The sequence below is a fragment of the Tetrao urogallus genome (assembly GCF_951394365.1).
Source record: "Tetrao urogallus genome assembly, chromosome: 15".
In the NCBI taxonomy this organism is placed as follows: Eukaryota; Metazoa; Chordata; class Aves; order Galliformes; family Phasianidae; genus Tetrao; species Tetrao urogallus.
In genome coordinates this window covers 10,282,683-10,298,414 of record NC_136828.1, presented here as the reverse complement: position 1 = coordinate 10,298,414, position 15,732 = coordinate 10,282,683, and the positions used below count along the sequence as shown (strand labels likewise).

The window sequence follows — 15,732 nt, the reverse complement described above, 5'->3', positions numbered from 1 at the left end:
TGAGAAGCGGGGCTGGGGGGTAACGCGCCTTTAGCGGCAGCTGGAAGCGCACACGGGTAGCTCCGATCCGAGAAAGGGAGCAGACACCTCACCTGTCTTAAAAGTAACACTGTGCTACGATGTTGGTCCTCTGTTGAGCAGCTCCATCAACGCCCCAAGGGCTCAAGGTCTGGAAAAGGACAAAACAGCCCCTCGACCTGGAACCTTTGGTGCTTTCCAGTCTCAAAATAAGCAACTGCTGGATTTCTCCACCAACCTTTTTACACTGGGGATGATCTCTAAGATTCAAGTCCTAAAGGCCCTTGCATTACAACAAAGTCATTCTGCAGAGCACATCTGGTAATACTGCAGGGCAATTGAACCCTGAGAAGCAGCAGCCAGTGCTGCTAACAATACAGCACAGCTCTGGGTACCAGCAGCCACGTGTGGACTAAAACTTGACCTTCTGCTGAAGAAAACAATATTCAGCTGGTCAGATCGCAACACAAAGATCAGCTCTGAACATAAAAGCTGCAAATGTTTGATCCAAAGTCCATCTGATCCCAGAGCCGGTGCTGGCCAAAGGCCCGTAGCAGCACTTTCCAAGAAGACAGACTGTGGGCACAAAAATGAAACTGCTTGTTCTACTCGTTGAGAGCTCTGAGAAGCCACCAGAGCAGTTCCTGAGCACAGAGCTGTGCTGGACACGGACACCTAGCAGCCTCCTGCTGCCAGCCACAATCATGTCCCGAGAGTCAACAAGAACAAAAGACCCCCCCAAAAAAACCTAGAGAAAAAACGCAAATACAAAAGCCCTACTATCTCATTCTTTCAGGCCAACCATTTAAGACAAACTAAGAATGACTCATTTGTTATCTTTATTTACCAATAGTACATTTAAACAACTTGTCAGGACTAACCTCCTCAGCTGGTGTGGCCATGCAGAAAACATTTCCTAAGTTACACAGATCACCTATGACAACACACACAATGGGTTGCAGTTGCACTGTTTAGTAGAGGTGGGAAGTTGCCTAGAAGGAGGCAACCTGAGTTATGCAGAAGCATGTGGTGCGATGGCAGCACTACGGGTGTGTTAGCAAAGGTCAGTAACTAGGGCTCCTATGTGAAACAAAAACAGAAGGGGTGCCTGTATGCAGATTCTAGCCTTTTTTTCTTTAAAAACAAACAAAAAAACTTCCACATAATTTTATTACCAGCTAAGCATGACTGAACTGGACCCCCCTCCGGTGGCTAAGAACTGTAGTTGCAAGTCTAGGGCTCCCTTTAGAGCTGCACTTTCTCTCTTTGCAAATTACGATGCATGAAACTGCGAGTTAGATATCAAAGCATGCACTCAGGATTTTGTGAGCACATCTTCCAGCCATGCACAATGGGAAGAACTAGCCACAGGCTTCTGAGAGTCTGCAGTTCAGAGAAGCATAGCACACAGTGTTCTTACATTTGATCAAGAGTCCTTCCTTGCAATAAATACAAATTAAAACCGGAAAGCTCAAGTGTTCTCAAAGCGTCTCAGCTCACCACAGCCCATGCAATTAGTTCCAAGACTTGAAGGAGCTTCTTCATTAAAAAATGTGACTTAATTTCAACAGTATCTCAAGACATGCAGACGCTAGACCTTATGCATTTAAATCAAACCATTACTTAAAAGCCCTTCCCCAAAGCACTTCTGGTGAATACTTCCTTACAGGTGGGACCTGACTTCAAATTTTCCAACAGCGACTAAGAATGTGCCTCCTTAAAAAACAGATTAAGAAAAATAGGGTAATATATCATTTGAAAATACTACGTAGATCTGTCTACCATTCCCTTTGATGTGCAGTATCGATTTATTTTATCTACATTATGAAAAAAAAAAAGGAAACAGCTGCTGCTATTTACCAGGTGCATCTACTAATTTGCTTGTAATTCCACAGATATAAAGCCATTCACCAGCTCTCAGAATGTCCATGCTTACTAATAGGAACCAGCAATACGAAAGCTCAGCCACTGCAGAGAGAACATTTCTGGTTCTTCTCAGGCTTCATGAAAGCATTCTGCATACATTCTTCTCCTGGCAGGTGAGCCTTTGGCAATGAAATGTGAGCCATCACCATTTTTGTTTACATGGCAGTTTGGGATTAGTCATTTGCAGTACTCTACTGCACACAACTGTAAACATTCCCATAACCCAGCTTTGTGCCTGAGCCCACAGCAGAGCTCATCAGCCTTTAACACTTCTACAGTACCAGAGCAAAAAGTTGCATAAGCATTTTCAGCACTGAAATCACTGCAGGATTAACTAGGGAAAAAAAAAAAAACCATTAAAAATCATAAATATATTTAATTACAAGACCAGTAAGGTGAGTTTAGGTGTAAAATTTGCCTTTAAGTATGCAAGTCAGATAGGAAGCACAAATTCTCAATGGTGAACAACTAACACTACCGACTTATGCTGTGTTCACTACTAAATTGCTACTTTATGCTTTTAAAAACTTCGTTTGCCACCTAGAGAACAACACAGTCGTCTTCTAGAAAGCAAACCACTGCCACAGAGGCTCTGCTAGAATTAAGAGACCAGTTTTAAATGAAAACCTCAACAGAGCTGCATCTGCACCAGAAGCACAAATGGGTTGTTTTCAACCACAGGTGACCTCAATACACACAAGTTTAACACGGCAAGAGCCAGAAATGCTTTGCTCCCACTTTGACACCTGACAAAAGCTGGCAGGTTAGCAGCAGCAAGCAGCTCCTATTCAGATGTTTAAGCAGGAAGCAGTAGAGGCTGAGCTTCACACATTCTGCCTTGATGACAGGTGTATGTATGCCTGATAGCAGGAGATCTGCACTGATGTGAAGTATCTCAAAGGTGTTTGAACAGTCAGAATCTTCAGATACGCGAGAGCTACAGAAAAATAAAAGTCCCATTGATTTAAGAAGTGAAACCCTTAAAGAATCAAACAAAAATCTTTTTGTGTGAAATACTGAATTAAAACTAGATGTCATTCCAGCAAATTAGTTCCAAATAAAATTGTTTTTTTTTTTTTTTTTTATGAGCTGTATAGAGTTCCATCAAGAAGAATCACATTTAGAGACAAAGAAAGGATTGATAGCATGGCCTTCACTTAGAACTGATTTCCACCACAGAAAAACAGCAGCGTGTTGAATACCTTCATGCTGATTGTATAGGAACAAAAATTTAAACTTCTTTCAGCGTGAACAACTTCATATCCAGCATCTTCCAGAACACCCAGGTCTTCCAATTATCCTTGTTTAGGCCTAGTAAATTTGATCCAAGAGCAAACATTATTAGGAAGTATTTTGTACCAGAAGTTTAAAATCAAAACAGCTCTCATGTATGATTTCCCTAAAGCATCTTCTGCTTTTCAACAGTCACCTACCAAAGACTTGTCAACACCTTTTGAGAAGAAGCTGGTTCTTATTTCATCAGTTGAGACAGCAGCCAACTACACTAAGTATATGCAAATTATGATGTATTTTACTTAAGCTCCACCCCTCTCCCTCCCACCATACATATATCTGCACTTCGAGCCAAATTTAAATACAAAAGGAACCAGTAATTATCTTGTAAATGAACCAATGCGAGTTTGCATTCTTCCCTGAATAACACTTCTTTTTTTTTTCCTGCAGAGGAGGAAAAAGGACTGCTACAGAAACACAGCAACATTCAAAACCTTTAAAACAAAAGGTAGATTATTTAATGCATTGACGATGTTAATCTGAAGATAAATAAATCCAAAACAGACTTTTAAGTTTCTTTTGAGATTTCCTTTTTCTTTGCGGAGAATATTTCTGAAATTATACAGTACTGAGAGGGTGTTCTTTTATTTTCTCAATGTCCAGGTGAAAAGCAAAGCTCAGTTCTCTCTGCTCTCTTCATGGAACTCCTCAATGCCCCGTTCCAGGCGTGATTCTCTTAAGCTTTTACTTGAAAGCGGAGTAGTGAGCAATATTAATTTCAGGAATAACTGGATGGTTTGGTCCCTGAGTCATCTTCTTGAGAGCCCATACTCTGAAAGATAGAGATTTATTTCTTCAAAAACAGGTCTGAGGAATTACCTTTGAGACAGACTTTTCTTTGAAGTGAACAGGTATGGAAATTAAGTGGACATGAAGTAACACGCACTTCCTTTTTGTTTTAAAGCACGATGTTTCTGCACGTTGCACTGATGTATTATTACTAGCACTAGGAATGCAAACATTCAGTACAGTGTACTCACTACACTCAAATATTCTTAAATATTCTGACAAAAGGTTAAGTCAATTACCTTCTGCACAAACTGAGGGTTCACAGTGATCTCTTGATCCATGGCTTTCAGTCGTTCATCAAGCTCTATACATTTCAGCATCTTAAAAAACAAAGAAACAACAACAACAAAACATACTAAGCTGACTGTTTTGTCCAGCTTGTAAAAGATCTGCTGATACTTTGTGGCTGTGCTATGGAGAACTAGCAACCTCTGCCATCACAAAAATTCCATGTCAAAATGCTCTTTGCCTTCATCTCCTAGATGAAGGCCTCACATCACTTTTTATTCCCTTATTTTAATTAATATCTTCCCAACAATCCTTTTTAAAGCCCCGTGAGGTCAGTGACCTCAAACTACAGGCATATCACTGTCAACCAAACCAACCCTTGTACAGTCCTAATCCAGCCAGTTTCAAGAACTTCACATCATCAACAAGCAGTCTATTGAGATGTCTCAAGCTGACAGAAGATAAAGCAGGAAAGTCATAGCTAATTACTATCAATCTAAAACTTTTAAATGAGAAATAGTAACAATTCATAGCTCTCCATCCCCACGTTTAAGTTACCTACGCTGACTTCTCCCAGCATCTGATTTCAGACTATTCAGTAGGAACTAGTTATTAAAAATAACACTAGTTATTCAGTAGGCATTCCAGAAGCATTAAAACTCTTGCAGATTTACCTCCTGATCAATGTTATGAAGCATAGCTGGATTGTTATACTTCTCAGGATTATCGTGGAAACAGACCATCCCATCCTTCTGATTAATACTTGCAAAGATTTCACCATCTTCTATCTGAAATGAAAGAGTTTAAAATAAAGCATCACCAACAACAGAATTTCAGGTATCTACAACGCCTTGTGGGATTTCATTCAACGTGAAACAGAACCATTCTTCTGCCAGTCAAACACACACTGCCAAATGAGACAGTCTTACACTGGATCAGTATTTAAGTTAGGACTATTTAGTCAAGTTGCAAGTCTTACCATGTGGAGGACGTACTTTTCTGCTTCCTGGGGCCCCGACAGCTGAACTCGACTTGCCATGTCTTGTAATGACAACGTTAAAAACGTCTGTAATTAAGAAAATGCCAAGCCGCTGAAATTACACACTAAGAACTTCTCCTGCCAATCCTTCATGGCCTAACAGTCTTATTTTTGAAGTTGGATGGGATGAAACAAGCAGAACGCACAGCTGTTACTTACAAAAGCACTGTGACAGCACAGTCAGCTCTTACTCCAAAGATTCTAGTTTGTTATACTGTGCATGAATGCAGGCCAAACTCACAGAGTCATTACTTCATTTCTGCAATCTCTTTCTGTCCCTTCGGAGTTGTGATCATGTCCAACCTCTTACCCACATTCAAACCTAAATAAGGCAGCTGTCCACCCCTTGAACTTCCATCAAGAATTGCATACATTGCACTACTTCCAAAGTTACTTCTATTGCAGCAAATACTATTTGAGCTTAAGAAAGAGAGAGCTTCCCCTGATCCCTTTTAAGGATTAATCATCTCTTCAGCCAAGGACCAGATCACTACATTGCTTCTGCATTTCTTTTAACTGACACATCCAAAATCCATGCTATTCACTCATTCTCATCTAATGAAGTAAACTATGAAGTTCAGGTTTCCTATTTTTGAACAAAGATGGAGTTTTGGGTTATTAGTGTTCATGACCTTTTTGATTACGTACTAAGTGACCATGAGCTAAGCTCTCTCATTCCCCGTAGCAAAACCATTGAATTAGATCAGAGTAAAGCCACAGACAATAAGGTCTGGAAGCTTCTGTGCAAAAAGCAAGCAGGTAAGCAGACATACAGCTGGATACCACCGCCCATGGCTGTGCACAAACCCCTCTGATAGACACTGACTGAACCACCTTTGCACTAATGTTCAAATAGCTAACTGAATTGGTTTTCTACCCAAAGCATCGGAAAGTCTCAGAATGGTTCTTCACACACATGAATCTGTTTGTTTCCCTGTGACACGACTATGTTATCATTTTGCACTTATGTGAATAAATTTCAACCTGCACATCTTACCCATCTTACCTTGGTTAGCCTCTGAATATTTTTTTTGTAGAGAGATGACAAGCATTGCTTAACCAGCCCCATATTGTTATCCCTTGTGAATGTTTCACTGTGTTTGTTCACCAGATTTCGAAGCTCCGAGGGTTTATTGGTAGAATAAACTTGTGCTAATTCATGGTAAGCATTGCTGAGGGGCTGCAATCAGAAAAATGAGAACTCTTCTTAAAGAAAATGGTGCTCAACCAGCCTCACAAATCCAAGTCACTACTTCAACACAAGCCATGCAGGCAAAAAGAAATTAAAGTAGCTCAAGTGCCTCTCAAAATCTAGGTGATGCCCATGCAGGTCCAGGGCAACAACAGATCCTTGACCAGTCAACTGTATTAAAGCAGTGTAAGATCTAATCAGCTCTGTTCAAGGACCAGCATACGACAATCTTAGTTATTAAAAAAAAAAGCAGGAAAAGAGCCTTTGGTTGACTATCAGATGACAAAAGCTGAGTCTAAGCTCAGCAGCATTGCATTCACAGTTTATTCATAATATCTGTTCTAATACCTAAGACACTGTCAGCCCTGATCCCTGTGAATCACAGCATGGACAATACAATCATATATTCATACTGAATAGCATACTGAATGCCAAGTGAAACTTGTCAACTTTGAGTTTTGAAGTAAAGGTTATCAAGGGATGTGCAATATCAGTGAGGAGAACACTGCTAATTACAAAGTCCTATTCAACTCAAAAGACTTTTTTTAAAACAAAAAAAGATGAAGATCCTTATTTCCCATACGAACAATATCATTTATAATCTTTGGCCACAGTAGACTCGAAAAACAAGAATGTGCAACACTGAACAGTATCACCAAATGAGGGTAGAAAAATGCCTGCAATACGATTTTTATTATCCATGCCCTGTTCTGTGATTTAGCTGCTTTTGCAAGACTTACCTTAATGAACCTACCAACTATCTGGGAAGTATATTTTGGTAGCTGTTGAACTTTGCCAAGTAGTATCAAAGAAACTAGAATATACTTTTTATAAGATTCCAACATAATATGACTAACTGCCATGGCTGGAGTAGTTATTGCCTAAGCGAGAGAAAAAGAAATGAATCAAGTTTAACATTTCATTGGTAACTTGCAATAGCTACACTATCAACATCTCAGTTTAAAACTGTACGCACAAAGGATGCAGTGACATCTTAGATTCACTTTTGAGCATTACAGCTTAACTTCTATAAAAGGTAATTATCTGAAAACATCCTAAAAAAGTTCTATATGAACTACTCAAAACATCTTATATTACAGTAACGCCTAACTTAAAAAACCCCGTTAAGATCAAAGCCCCTTTGCTTGATACGTATCTGAAGTTGCACTGTAAATCACCAGTGGTGCCTGTTACAAGGAATGATTACACAGCCCCTGTGAAAGCTGAATTTACACACATCCTTATAATATCCCTACGAAATCTTTCTATTATGCAACCTCTTATTTAACCATGATGAAAGAGGCTTGCAGAACAGCAAGAAGGGACTTTAGTTCACCCCAATACTGCAACTCAACAGCTCACCCTTGCTTACAGAAAAGCACTGCACTGGCTTATTTTGCACATTTGACAGAAGCTTTTCTTCGCTGAGTTTTCTGAATTCTGTCATTCTCTCTTCTTTCATAGAAGAAAGTAGAGCAGTCATTATTATAACAGGCATGAAGTGTAACTTCCATCAAAGATTTGGCAAAGGTCAGAAGCAAAGCCACAGTGCTCTTTGAAAATGCACAGTTCTGAGCACCAGCCTGTTTCTGTGTGAGCAGTAATGAGTGAGCACTTGAAAATATTTATAGCGAGATAAATTTAACATCAACCTTTGAGTTGCATAGCTTTATGGTGCATTAGTTGCTTGGCTGGGACTTTCCAAGAAGATAACACTTCTAAATTCAGTTTGTTACTTCACTCTGTGCACCAAGAGTATCGTTTAGTCTGGGCTCCTCATGATACAGCTGATAAATGAAAATGAACCCCAAGCAGTTTCTATGCACAGTTATAATGCACAGCATGCAAAAGCAAACCCAGTGTGAACGCTGAACAGAAGCACAGACCTCTTAATAGAACTGCATCCTAAAGGTTAAGAACAAAAATAATCAGACTGCTTGTACTTGACACTGGGTGCACAGCTTTCTGTTTGAATTTGAAGCTGGCTCACTATGTCAGTGCTATTGTGTGATATCCCCACTTTTGCTTTTTAATTCACCACAATTCAGACTGATGAGTTTTAATTAAAGTTACCTGTTCATAGAAGTAGAGTGCTCTTTCAAAGTTCTTTAGCCCAGTGTATATCATCCCACCATAGTAGTAATAACATAAAAAGTGCTTTGCATCGTATGCCCCATTTTCTTTACAAATATCCATCATGTCCACATCTAGATATGGGAGGGCAGGTTTAAAGCATTTTGCTAACAAACAGAGCTACAAGAAAACAAATTAAGTGTTTATAAATTAGCTATTTCAAATATCCACGAAGATGACATTGAAATACTATGCATGTAGTAGTATTTAATATAACCTCACTCCTCTGAGAGTTAAAAAACAGTGTATGTCACAGCAGAGGCACAACACACATCATACATTGTATTGTGGTGTTTGGAAAAGCACAGACTGTGAACTTTTAGAAATCATTTGAATCCTAAAGAAATCAGACCAGCCAATAAAGCAGCCTGAAACTCCAGGCCTTCCAGACTACCGTGCTGGCAGCACTCAATACTGCACTAAACATTCTCATCCAACTCTAAGTCCCAGGAGCCAAGAACGAGACAGAAGTGCAAATCCAGGCCAAAGACATGGAGACAAGCATGCCTTTTGTCAAACCCGAGCAAACAGTATTTGGCCAGAACGCTTACACTGTCTAAGAGAAGCTGTGCACGACTTCCAGCCCAGAGAGAAGGGCTTTCAGAAGTCATGAGCAAAATCAAAGACCTGGGGACATGTGCTGAACATTTAGCAGGAAGAGAAGGGAGTTTTATTTCAGTATGCCATATTGCTGACTACTGGAAAAGAATTAAAAAACAAAATCAAAAACCCCAAGGCCACAATTCAAAGCTTCCTTTACGCTGCAATACGTGGATGTGCATTTCTCAAACAGCTGTAGGGAATCTACCAGCTTTCACTCTCAGAATCAAGACCTTACCTGGCAGAGATCTGCATGTATTGAGGTCAGCTGGTTTGTGTTCATCTGCATCTTGTCTATGGCTTGTCTGAGAATGCTAATTCCTCGCAGGGGCTGTCAGAAATTACATCTCTTTCAGATAATTTCTCATAGATGGCAGCACATTGGATCTTATGTTGACACTTACAAATGAAAAATAACACTAATTGACAGGTTCCATTAAGTAATAATTAACTTGTGGTTCCCTTTTTGTAGGATATTGCAGTCACTCAGAAAACAAGATGAGCCTACGGTATATAAACTCCCCTGACAAACTGAACAAAGTCACCCGTTCTGCTTCACAGAGACAAGTTCACCAGGAAAGCAGTAAATTGTACTGAGTAAACTGCTCTTGACTCCATGACTACATCTAAATTCCTAGTAAATAAAGGAAAGGCTCCTGCTTCACTCAGTCCTGATTTGATCTCTTATTTCAAGCTAGATTTAACTTACTTTTTCAGGGCATTTTCAGTATCTTATCCCTAAAAACAAACGTCCCCTACATTTTAAGGCATTTCATTAAGCACGCTGCGTTAGACTGGTGAGAGGAACACTGAAATCTCTCTGACTCATTGGCTCTGTCAGTTTGGGCAGCTTTCCCCTCCTCACACACCACCTGAATAACACACCTAGTACACCTGACTTCCTGGTTTGTGTGTGAGAGCAAGGTTTTAGCTAATTCCCTCCCCCAAATTTTAATGCCTATTTTCCTTAAGGAGGTTTTAAAATCTTCTTTTAGGTTCATTACTGCTCAGTAGACTTAACATACATAAGGAGCCACACAAAAATACTTCACATGAAATTAGCAGTAAATCTTTATGAAGCAAGTAACATCCTTCTTAAGAGCTTGGCTTTGTAGGTTCCTTATTTGTATTAGCTGATACTTGCTCACCTGTTTTCTCTCCACAAGGGCATTTGTTAACTGGTGGCACAGGCCAGCAACTAAACAGAGAAAAACAAAATAATTCAGTAAAAAAATAAAATCAACAATACCAAACTATATCAATACACACAAAGTTTTTCTATAAAGTGCTGAATTAACTTACAAGTGTCTGTTGCATATCTGATGTGTTCCCCATTACAAGTACTGATGAAGAGCTGCACCTGTGAGAATAACGTTTCGAAGTCGGGGATGCTGGGCATAGAAAACTTCACAAACCTAAAACGAGACCCCCAAAAAAGTTTAACACACAACAGTAAGAGATTAATTAAAGAAAACAAAAAGTTTTATCTTCATCAGTCTCTACAGATACAGGCAGCTGCTTGCAAGAAGTGCCAAAGTGGTCATGACAGATGGCATATGATTTCCCCAGGAACTGCACAGCACTTGGAAGTACACTTTCAGTGCATAGTCCTACTATGAATCTGGTGACAAACTAGTTTGGAACTAACTATGGCCAACAAAGATCACTTTACCTGCTACGATTATAATCATAATAAATTGCTAGCAGTGAAATTTTTATACTAAACCACAGAACTTCTCCAGACACCTGCTTGAATGCGTCACAGATTTTTCAACTATTAAATGATCAGACTTGTCTGTCTTGCTAAGAGCTCCTTCATTTTCAGCTTCTCTCCATCCCTGCAGGCTCCTCAGTACCCTACAGGCTGCAGCTGCACACTGCTTCAGTTATGATTACACTATCTGAGTGCAATGAGAACTCTGCACATGGCTTCATGCTTACAGTTTGGCTCACTCGTGTCCTGCCAATTAAAAGTTTTTGCTGAACTGATAGGTAAAAACACTCATACAGACATAAACAACACAACTAGACACAGCCTTAAGGAAAACAAACCTCCATTTGGCAGTAATGACAGTGTAAGGCTCCAGATTTTTTTCTGCTGAAAGCAGGAATTTGCTTTAACATTTCTTCTAATAAAAGGCACATCACCAAAGGAAACTAAGCACTACTCCACAACAGACTGAAGATACTTGTGTCTGGCTGGCAATCCAGCACGTAGCTTGAAATGTTGATGCTAGAATGCTTAATTAAAAGAAAGCCACACTTACAAGACAGCAAGAACTCCTAACGAGTGTTCCTGCACATCCAGGGCACCAAGCACTGTATCCAGATGGGAGAGGTTTTTCGCTAGCAGTTCTCCGCTTTTATTGATCAGCTCACAAAGCTGGGTCATTTGCCCTGAAATAAAAAGCATCCTTGTCAGACCCCACTTAGAAATCACACACACATTCCCACGCTTCATTGCAACTTGATTCCCTATTAAAAAATAACTTAAAAAGTCAGGAAAACGTAGCATCACCCAGCCAATTTCCTGCTCTGCAGTACGCGAGGCATCAGTTCTCAAAAAATAAGTGACAGGTAAACTTCTGACTGCTGGGACAGCAAAGGGAGCACGAGCAGCAGCATCAATCCACCTCACTACGGAGGGCTTCAGGATCCCATAGCAACAACCAGCTCTGCTTGAGCCAAGTCTCCCAGACTCCAGTAAGTTTTTGTGAAGCCAAATTCTCTCTAACATGAACAGAATTTACCTCCACCTGTGCCTTCTAGTCGTTAAAAGCCAAAACATATCTACCAAGAACAGCGTCCTCCCCTTTCTGAAATAATAATAAAACCACCCCAATACCAATGCTCCTTAGCATTCCTCAAGTGCCTTATTCACTTCTCTGGGCTGCTCATTATTGATTTCAAAAACCCTGCAACTGAACACCTCCAATAACGGGGTTTTCAAAATCTGTTCTTAACTTTACTTCATATAATTATTACTACAGCATTGTTCTATTCATTGTGAACTATAAACACAGCATGAAATGTGACTACTTTGAATTAGGAAGGTATGGTAAGGGCTCACAAATAAAGCAGTGACTTCCCTCTTTATTATAACAAACTGCTTTCAAAACCCTTTTTTTTTTTCTCCTCCTTCAAAACTACAGGAATTAAAACCACATCTTTCTGAAGCAGAGGATTGTTTCAGTGTTCAATCCTTGTTGATTATAGGAAAAAAAAGCAGAGGTCCTTTCACCCTTTACAGAAGTCTTCATGACCTAAAGAATAGTGCCCCCATTCATAGGAGATTTACACCATTCTCAAATTTCTTGGCCTTTTCCTTTGAAAACAAAGCCAAAACTGGGGAGCCTTACCAATGAAATGCTAACACTGAAGTAAAAACAGGGATCAAAAGGTCCATACGTGGGACCACAGACCAGGAACCCCAGACACCCATCCTCATAACATCTCTGTCCATCCAGATTTAAAACTCCCAAGACAAGCATGGAGAGAAACAGGGCCTGTAAAATCTCATTTGGCAATGATATTCAAGCACTGCAAAAGGTCAGTTCTGATGCCCCCCCCAACAGACAAATCCTCCCATTCTACAGCCTTCATCCAGCATCCTCCCCCCATAAAAACAAACAAACAAGAACCAAAACCACAAAGAAGAAAAAAAAATCCAACAAACCCCAAATATGCTACATATTAACAGCATGCAAGTGGAAGACGCACACAAGGCCTCACTACATGTCCGTTTATGTCATCCCCTGTGCAATTTAGCACTGACAGCCCAGGACCACAAGTACACCTGATTCTCCCCCTGCAGTCTGCTGTGCCTGCACTCACTCCTCACAGACAGCACCTATCTGGGCAGCCCCCAATGGCAGAACTTCCATGAAGGCAGCCAGCTTTCCCCTAGAATAGCGTTCACCTTCAAAACTATATAAGAACTTGCCAGCTAAACTAAACCACACAAAAAAATCTTCTGTAGTCTGCTAAGTACCTGCATCTTGCATAGGTACAAACTGTCTCCAGCATCTGCTATCCTCAGTAAAAATGCTACAAATTTAGTAAATTAAAACCAAAGCATGACAGAATCTACACCCCACCCAAAAATAACTGCCAGAGATAAAGCCTGAGGGCTGCAGAGGAAAGAATGAATTTCTGATCGCTTACAGAGTGCAAACATCCACGGAACACTAGGATTTGGGAGGGTCCTCTGGGGACTCCCAAGTTCAATCCCTCTTAAGGCAGGTTCTCTACGGCAGGTTGCACAGGAAGGTGTCCAGTTGGGGTCTGAATATCTCCAGAGGAGACTCCACCACCCCTGGTCAGCCTGTTCCAGTGCTCTGCCACCCTGACACTGAAGAAGTTCTTAGGGAGCATCCCCACAGAAAGTTCAAGAAGTACAAGACACCCACATGTGGGGTAATGAGAAGTTTGGCAATGAAACTGAGACAATTTACATAGAGATATTAAAACACCTTCCGAGTGCTGTGTAATGACAACCACGAGGCAGCCTCAGGGCTCTCCCCTTTTCCCCCGAGGTACATCAGACATCCCAGCAGCACTGACAGCCCCTCAGAGCCCCAAACCGGGAAGGCAGAGCTTTCACCCCCAAGGAGCCAGCACTTCTGAAACGCATTCATGCCCCACTTCCCTGAAGCCCCCCCATTTCCCATCCCCCTCCCAAGGCTCACGCTCCATCCCAGCCGCTCCTCGCGGGGCCGAAGCCCTCCCGGGACCCCCGACGGGGAAACGAAGGCCTCACCGGAGCCACAAGGAGAGCTCCCGGCACGCTCGGAGAGTCAGAGCTCCGCACCGCAGGGCCCAACCACCGCCCGAGATAAAGCCACGAGAGACCCGGGCCCCGACCCGCTCCCCACGTACACACGGGGCCCGGCGGGCCGCACCGGCCGCCGCTCCCCGCTCGGCCCCACCCGCGGTTCGCACCCGGCGGTCACCTTGGGCCGAGAGCTGCCGGACGCTGTTAACGAACTGCTCCAGCGCCGACGCCATCTTGGCGGCTGGCGGCGCGGCCGCGCGCGCTACGGGAGGGGCGGGGCGGGCGGCTGCGAGGGGGGAGGGAGGGAAGGGGCGGCGCGGGCCGGAGCGGCGGAGGGAAGCGGGAAGGAGGCTCCGCCACGGGCGCCGCCGCCACCGGCCAATCAGCGGCCTCTGCGGGAGTCGCGCGACGCCCGCCGCCGCGCGTCACTTCCGCTGTCTCGCGAGAGCAGAAGCCTCTCCCCCCCGCCCGTCGCGGTTGCCGGGGTAACCGCGGCCCAGCCGGAAGCACCGCCCCCGCGCGCACTCCGGACGCGGGAGGCCATCTTAGCGCGAGAAGTCGTGACTCAGCAGGGCCGCCGGGCGGGCGGGTGACGTTGCGGTGACGTCACCGGCCCTCCTGTGTCACCGCTCCTCAGCGGCGGGACGGTGTCACGCTCGGTCTGCGTTTGGCACAGGCCTGCTGCGGCGAGGAGCTCGGCGCGGCCCCAGCCCAGGCCCCAACGGCAAGCCCCTTCTGTCGGGGCAGCGTGCGTTGAACGCCTGCGGCTCGGATCTGCGCAGTCAGATCTGAGGCTTTGACGGCACGGCTTTGGTCGGAACGGCCCTTCAGGACAGGAGCGGGGCTGTGCCTTTCCTGCCGCGGTGCGGTGGCTCAGCTCGGTGAGCGCTGTCTGATGAGGTGCAAATAGCGCTCCTTAACATCAGGGGACACATTCGTTCCCCTGGTGCCGGGTAGCAGTGATGTTCATTCGGTTTGTATAAACTGAGCTGCTGGGGCTGCCAGGCGTCCTGTGAGCAAAACTTTGTGCTTGTCAATGAGAGACAATGAGAGACAAATACGTGCTTGGAGAAGTGCACTGAAATCCCGTTCGTTGTGAGAAGTAAAACGTGTTCTTACCCGCTTGAAACTGCACGTTTTCCCTGTTCAGTTTGATCAGGAATTGTGTCCCTCTGCTCACTCGCTGACCCTTACTGGCTGTGCACAACTCACTGCCCTTTCTACGCAACAAGGACAACGCGCCCCGCTAGAAATTATTCGGAAATTGGAAGACGAAATATTTTGGTTCTGCTAAGCTGAATCATTGCTGTCGGACAAAATCTTTTCATTCCCAACTCTGCAGCTGCCTAATCCCGTTAGTCACACTCTTGATGCCTCCCTGCTCTTTATAGCGGCTGAAATCCCCCAAGCGCTTTCTGGCCGTAGTGATCTCTGGTCCTGTGTCAGAATATGCAGCCCTTCCTGCACGCTGTTTCCATGTCAGCGCTTCGTTCTGACACCTTGAGTCCCTCCTCTGCACGGTCGGATGTTTCCCAGCACTGTCTAAATAGAGAGTTCTTCTGTGTCCAGGTATCTTCTTTTAAACCTTCACATCACACGGAGCTGTCACAGCAGGTGACATCCTGGGCAAAGTCTAACTCTTCCCGCGAATTGGTTCAAAGCACATTAAGGTTTTGCTGCAAAAAAACACTGCATGCGTTACATCTGCACCCGTGTCTCCTGCACGCACCCCAGAAGACG

At 43.2% G+C, this 15,732-nt stretch overlaps 1 protein-coding gene across 4 annotated transcripts; it reads right to left on the bottom strand.

Moving 5' to 3' along the window:
• Nucleotides 1-3,955: 3,955 nt before the first annotated feature.
• On the bottom strand, nucleotides 3,956-14,225 carry COPS3 (COP9 signalosome subunit 3; the record flags this gene model as incomplete). Of its 4 annotated transcripts, none has more annotated exons than XM_079542890.1 (12): nucleotides 3,956-4,009; nucleotides 4,266-4,346; nucleotides 4,929-5,042; nucleotides 5,234-5,320; nucleotides 6,300-6,473; nucleotides 7,226-7,366; nucleotides 8,559-8,738; nucleotides 9,457-9,549; nucleotides 10,367-10,416; nucleotides 10,521-10,633; nucleotides 11,486-11,615; nucleotides 14,147-14,225. In XM_079542890.1, 12 exons carry the CDS (start codon nucleotides 14,223-14,225, stop codon nucleotides 3,956-3,958), a joined length of 1,296 nt encoding a protein of 431 aa, XP_079399016.1. The 4 variants fall into 4 exon arrangements, with proteins under 4 accessions (XP_079399016.1, XP_079399017.1, XP_079399018.1 ...); XM_079542891.1 differs by having other exon boundaries at nucleotides 14,171-14,225; XM_079542892.1 differs by lacking the exon at nucleotides 6,300-6,473 and having other exon boundaries at nucleotides 14,171-14,225.
• Nucleotides 14,226-15,732: the final 1,507 nt, after the last annotated feature.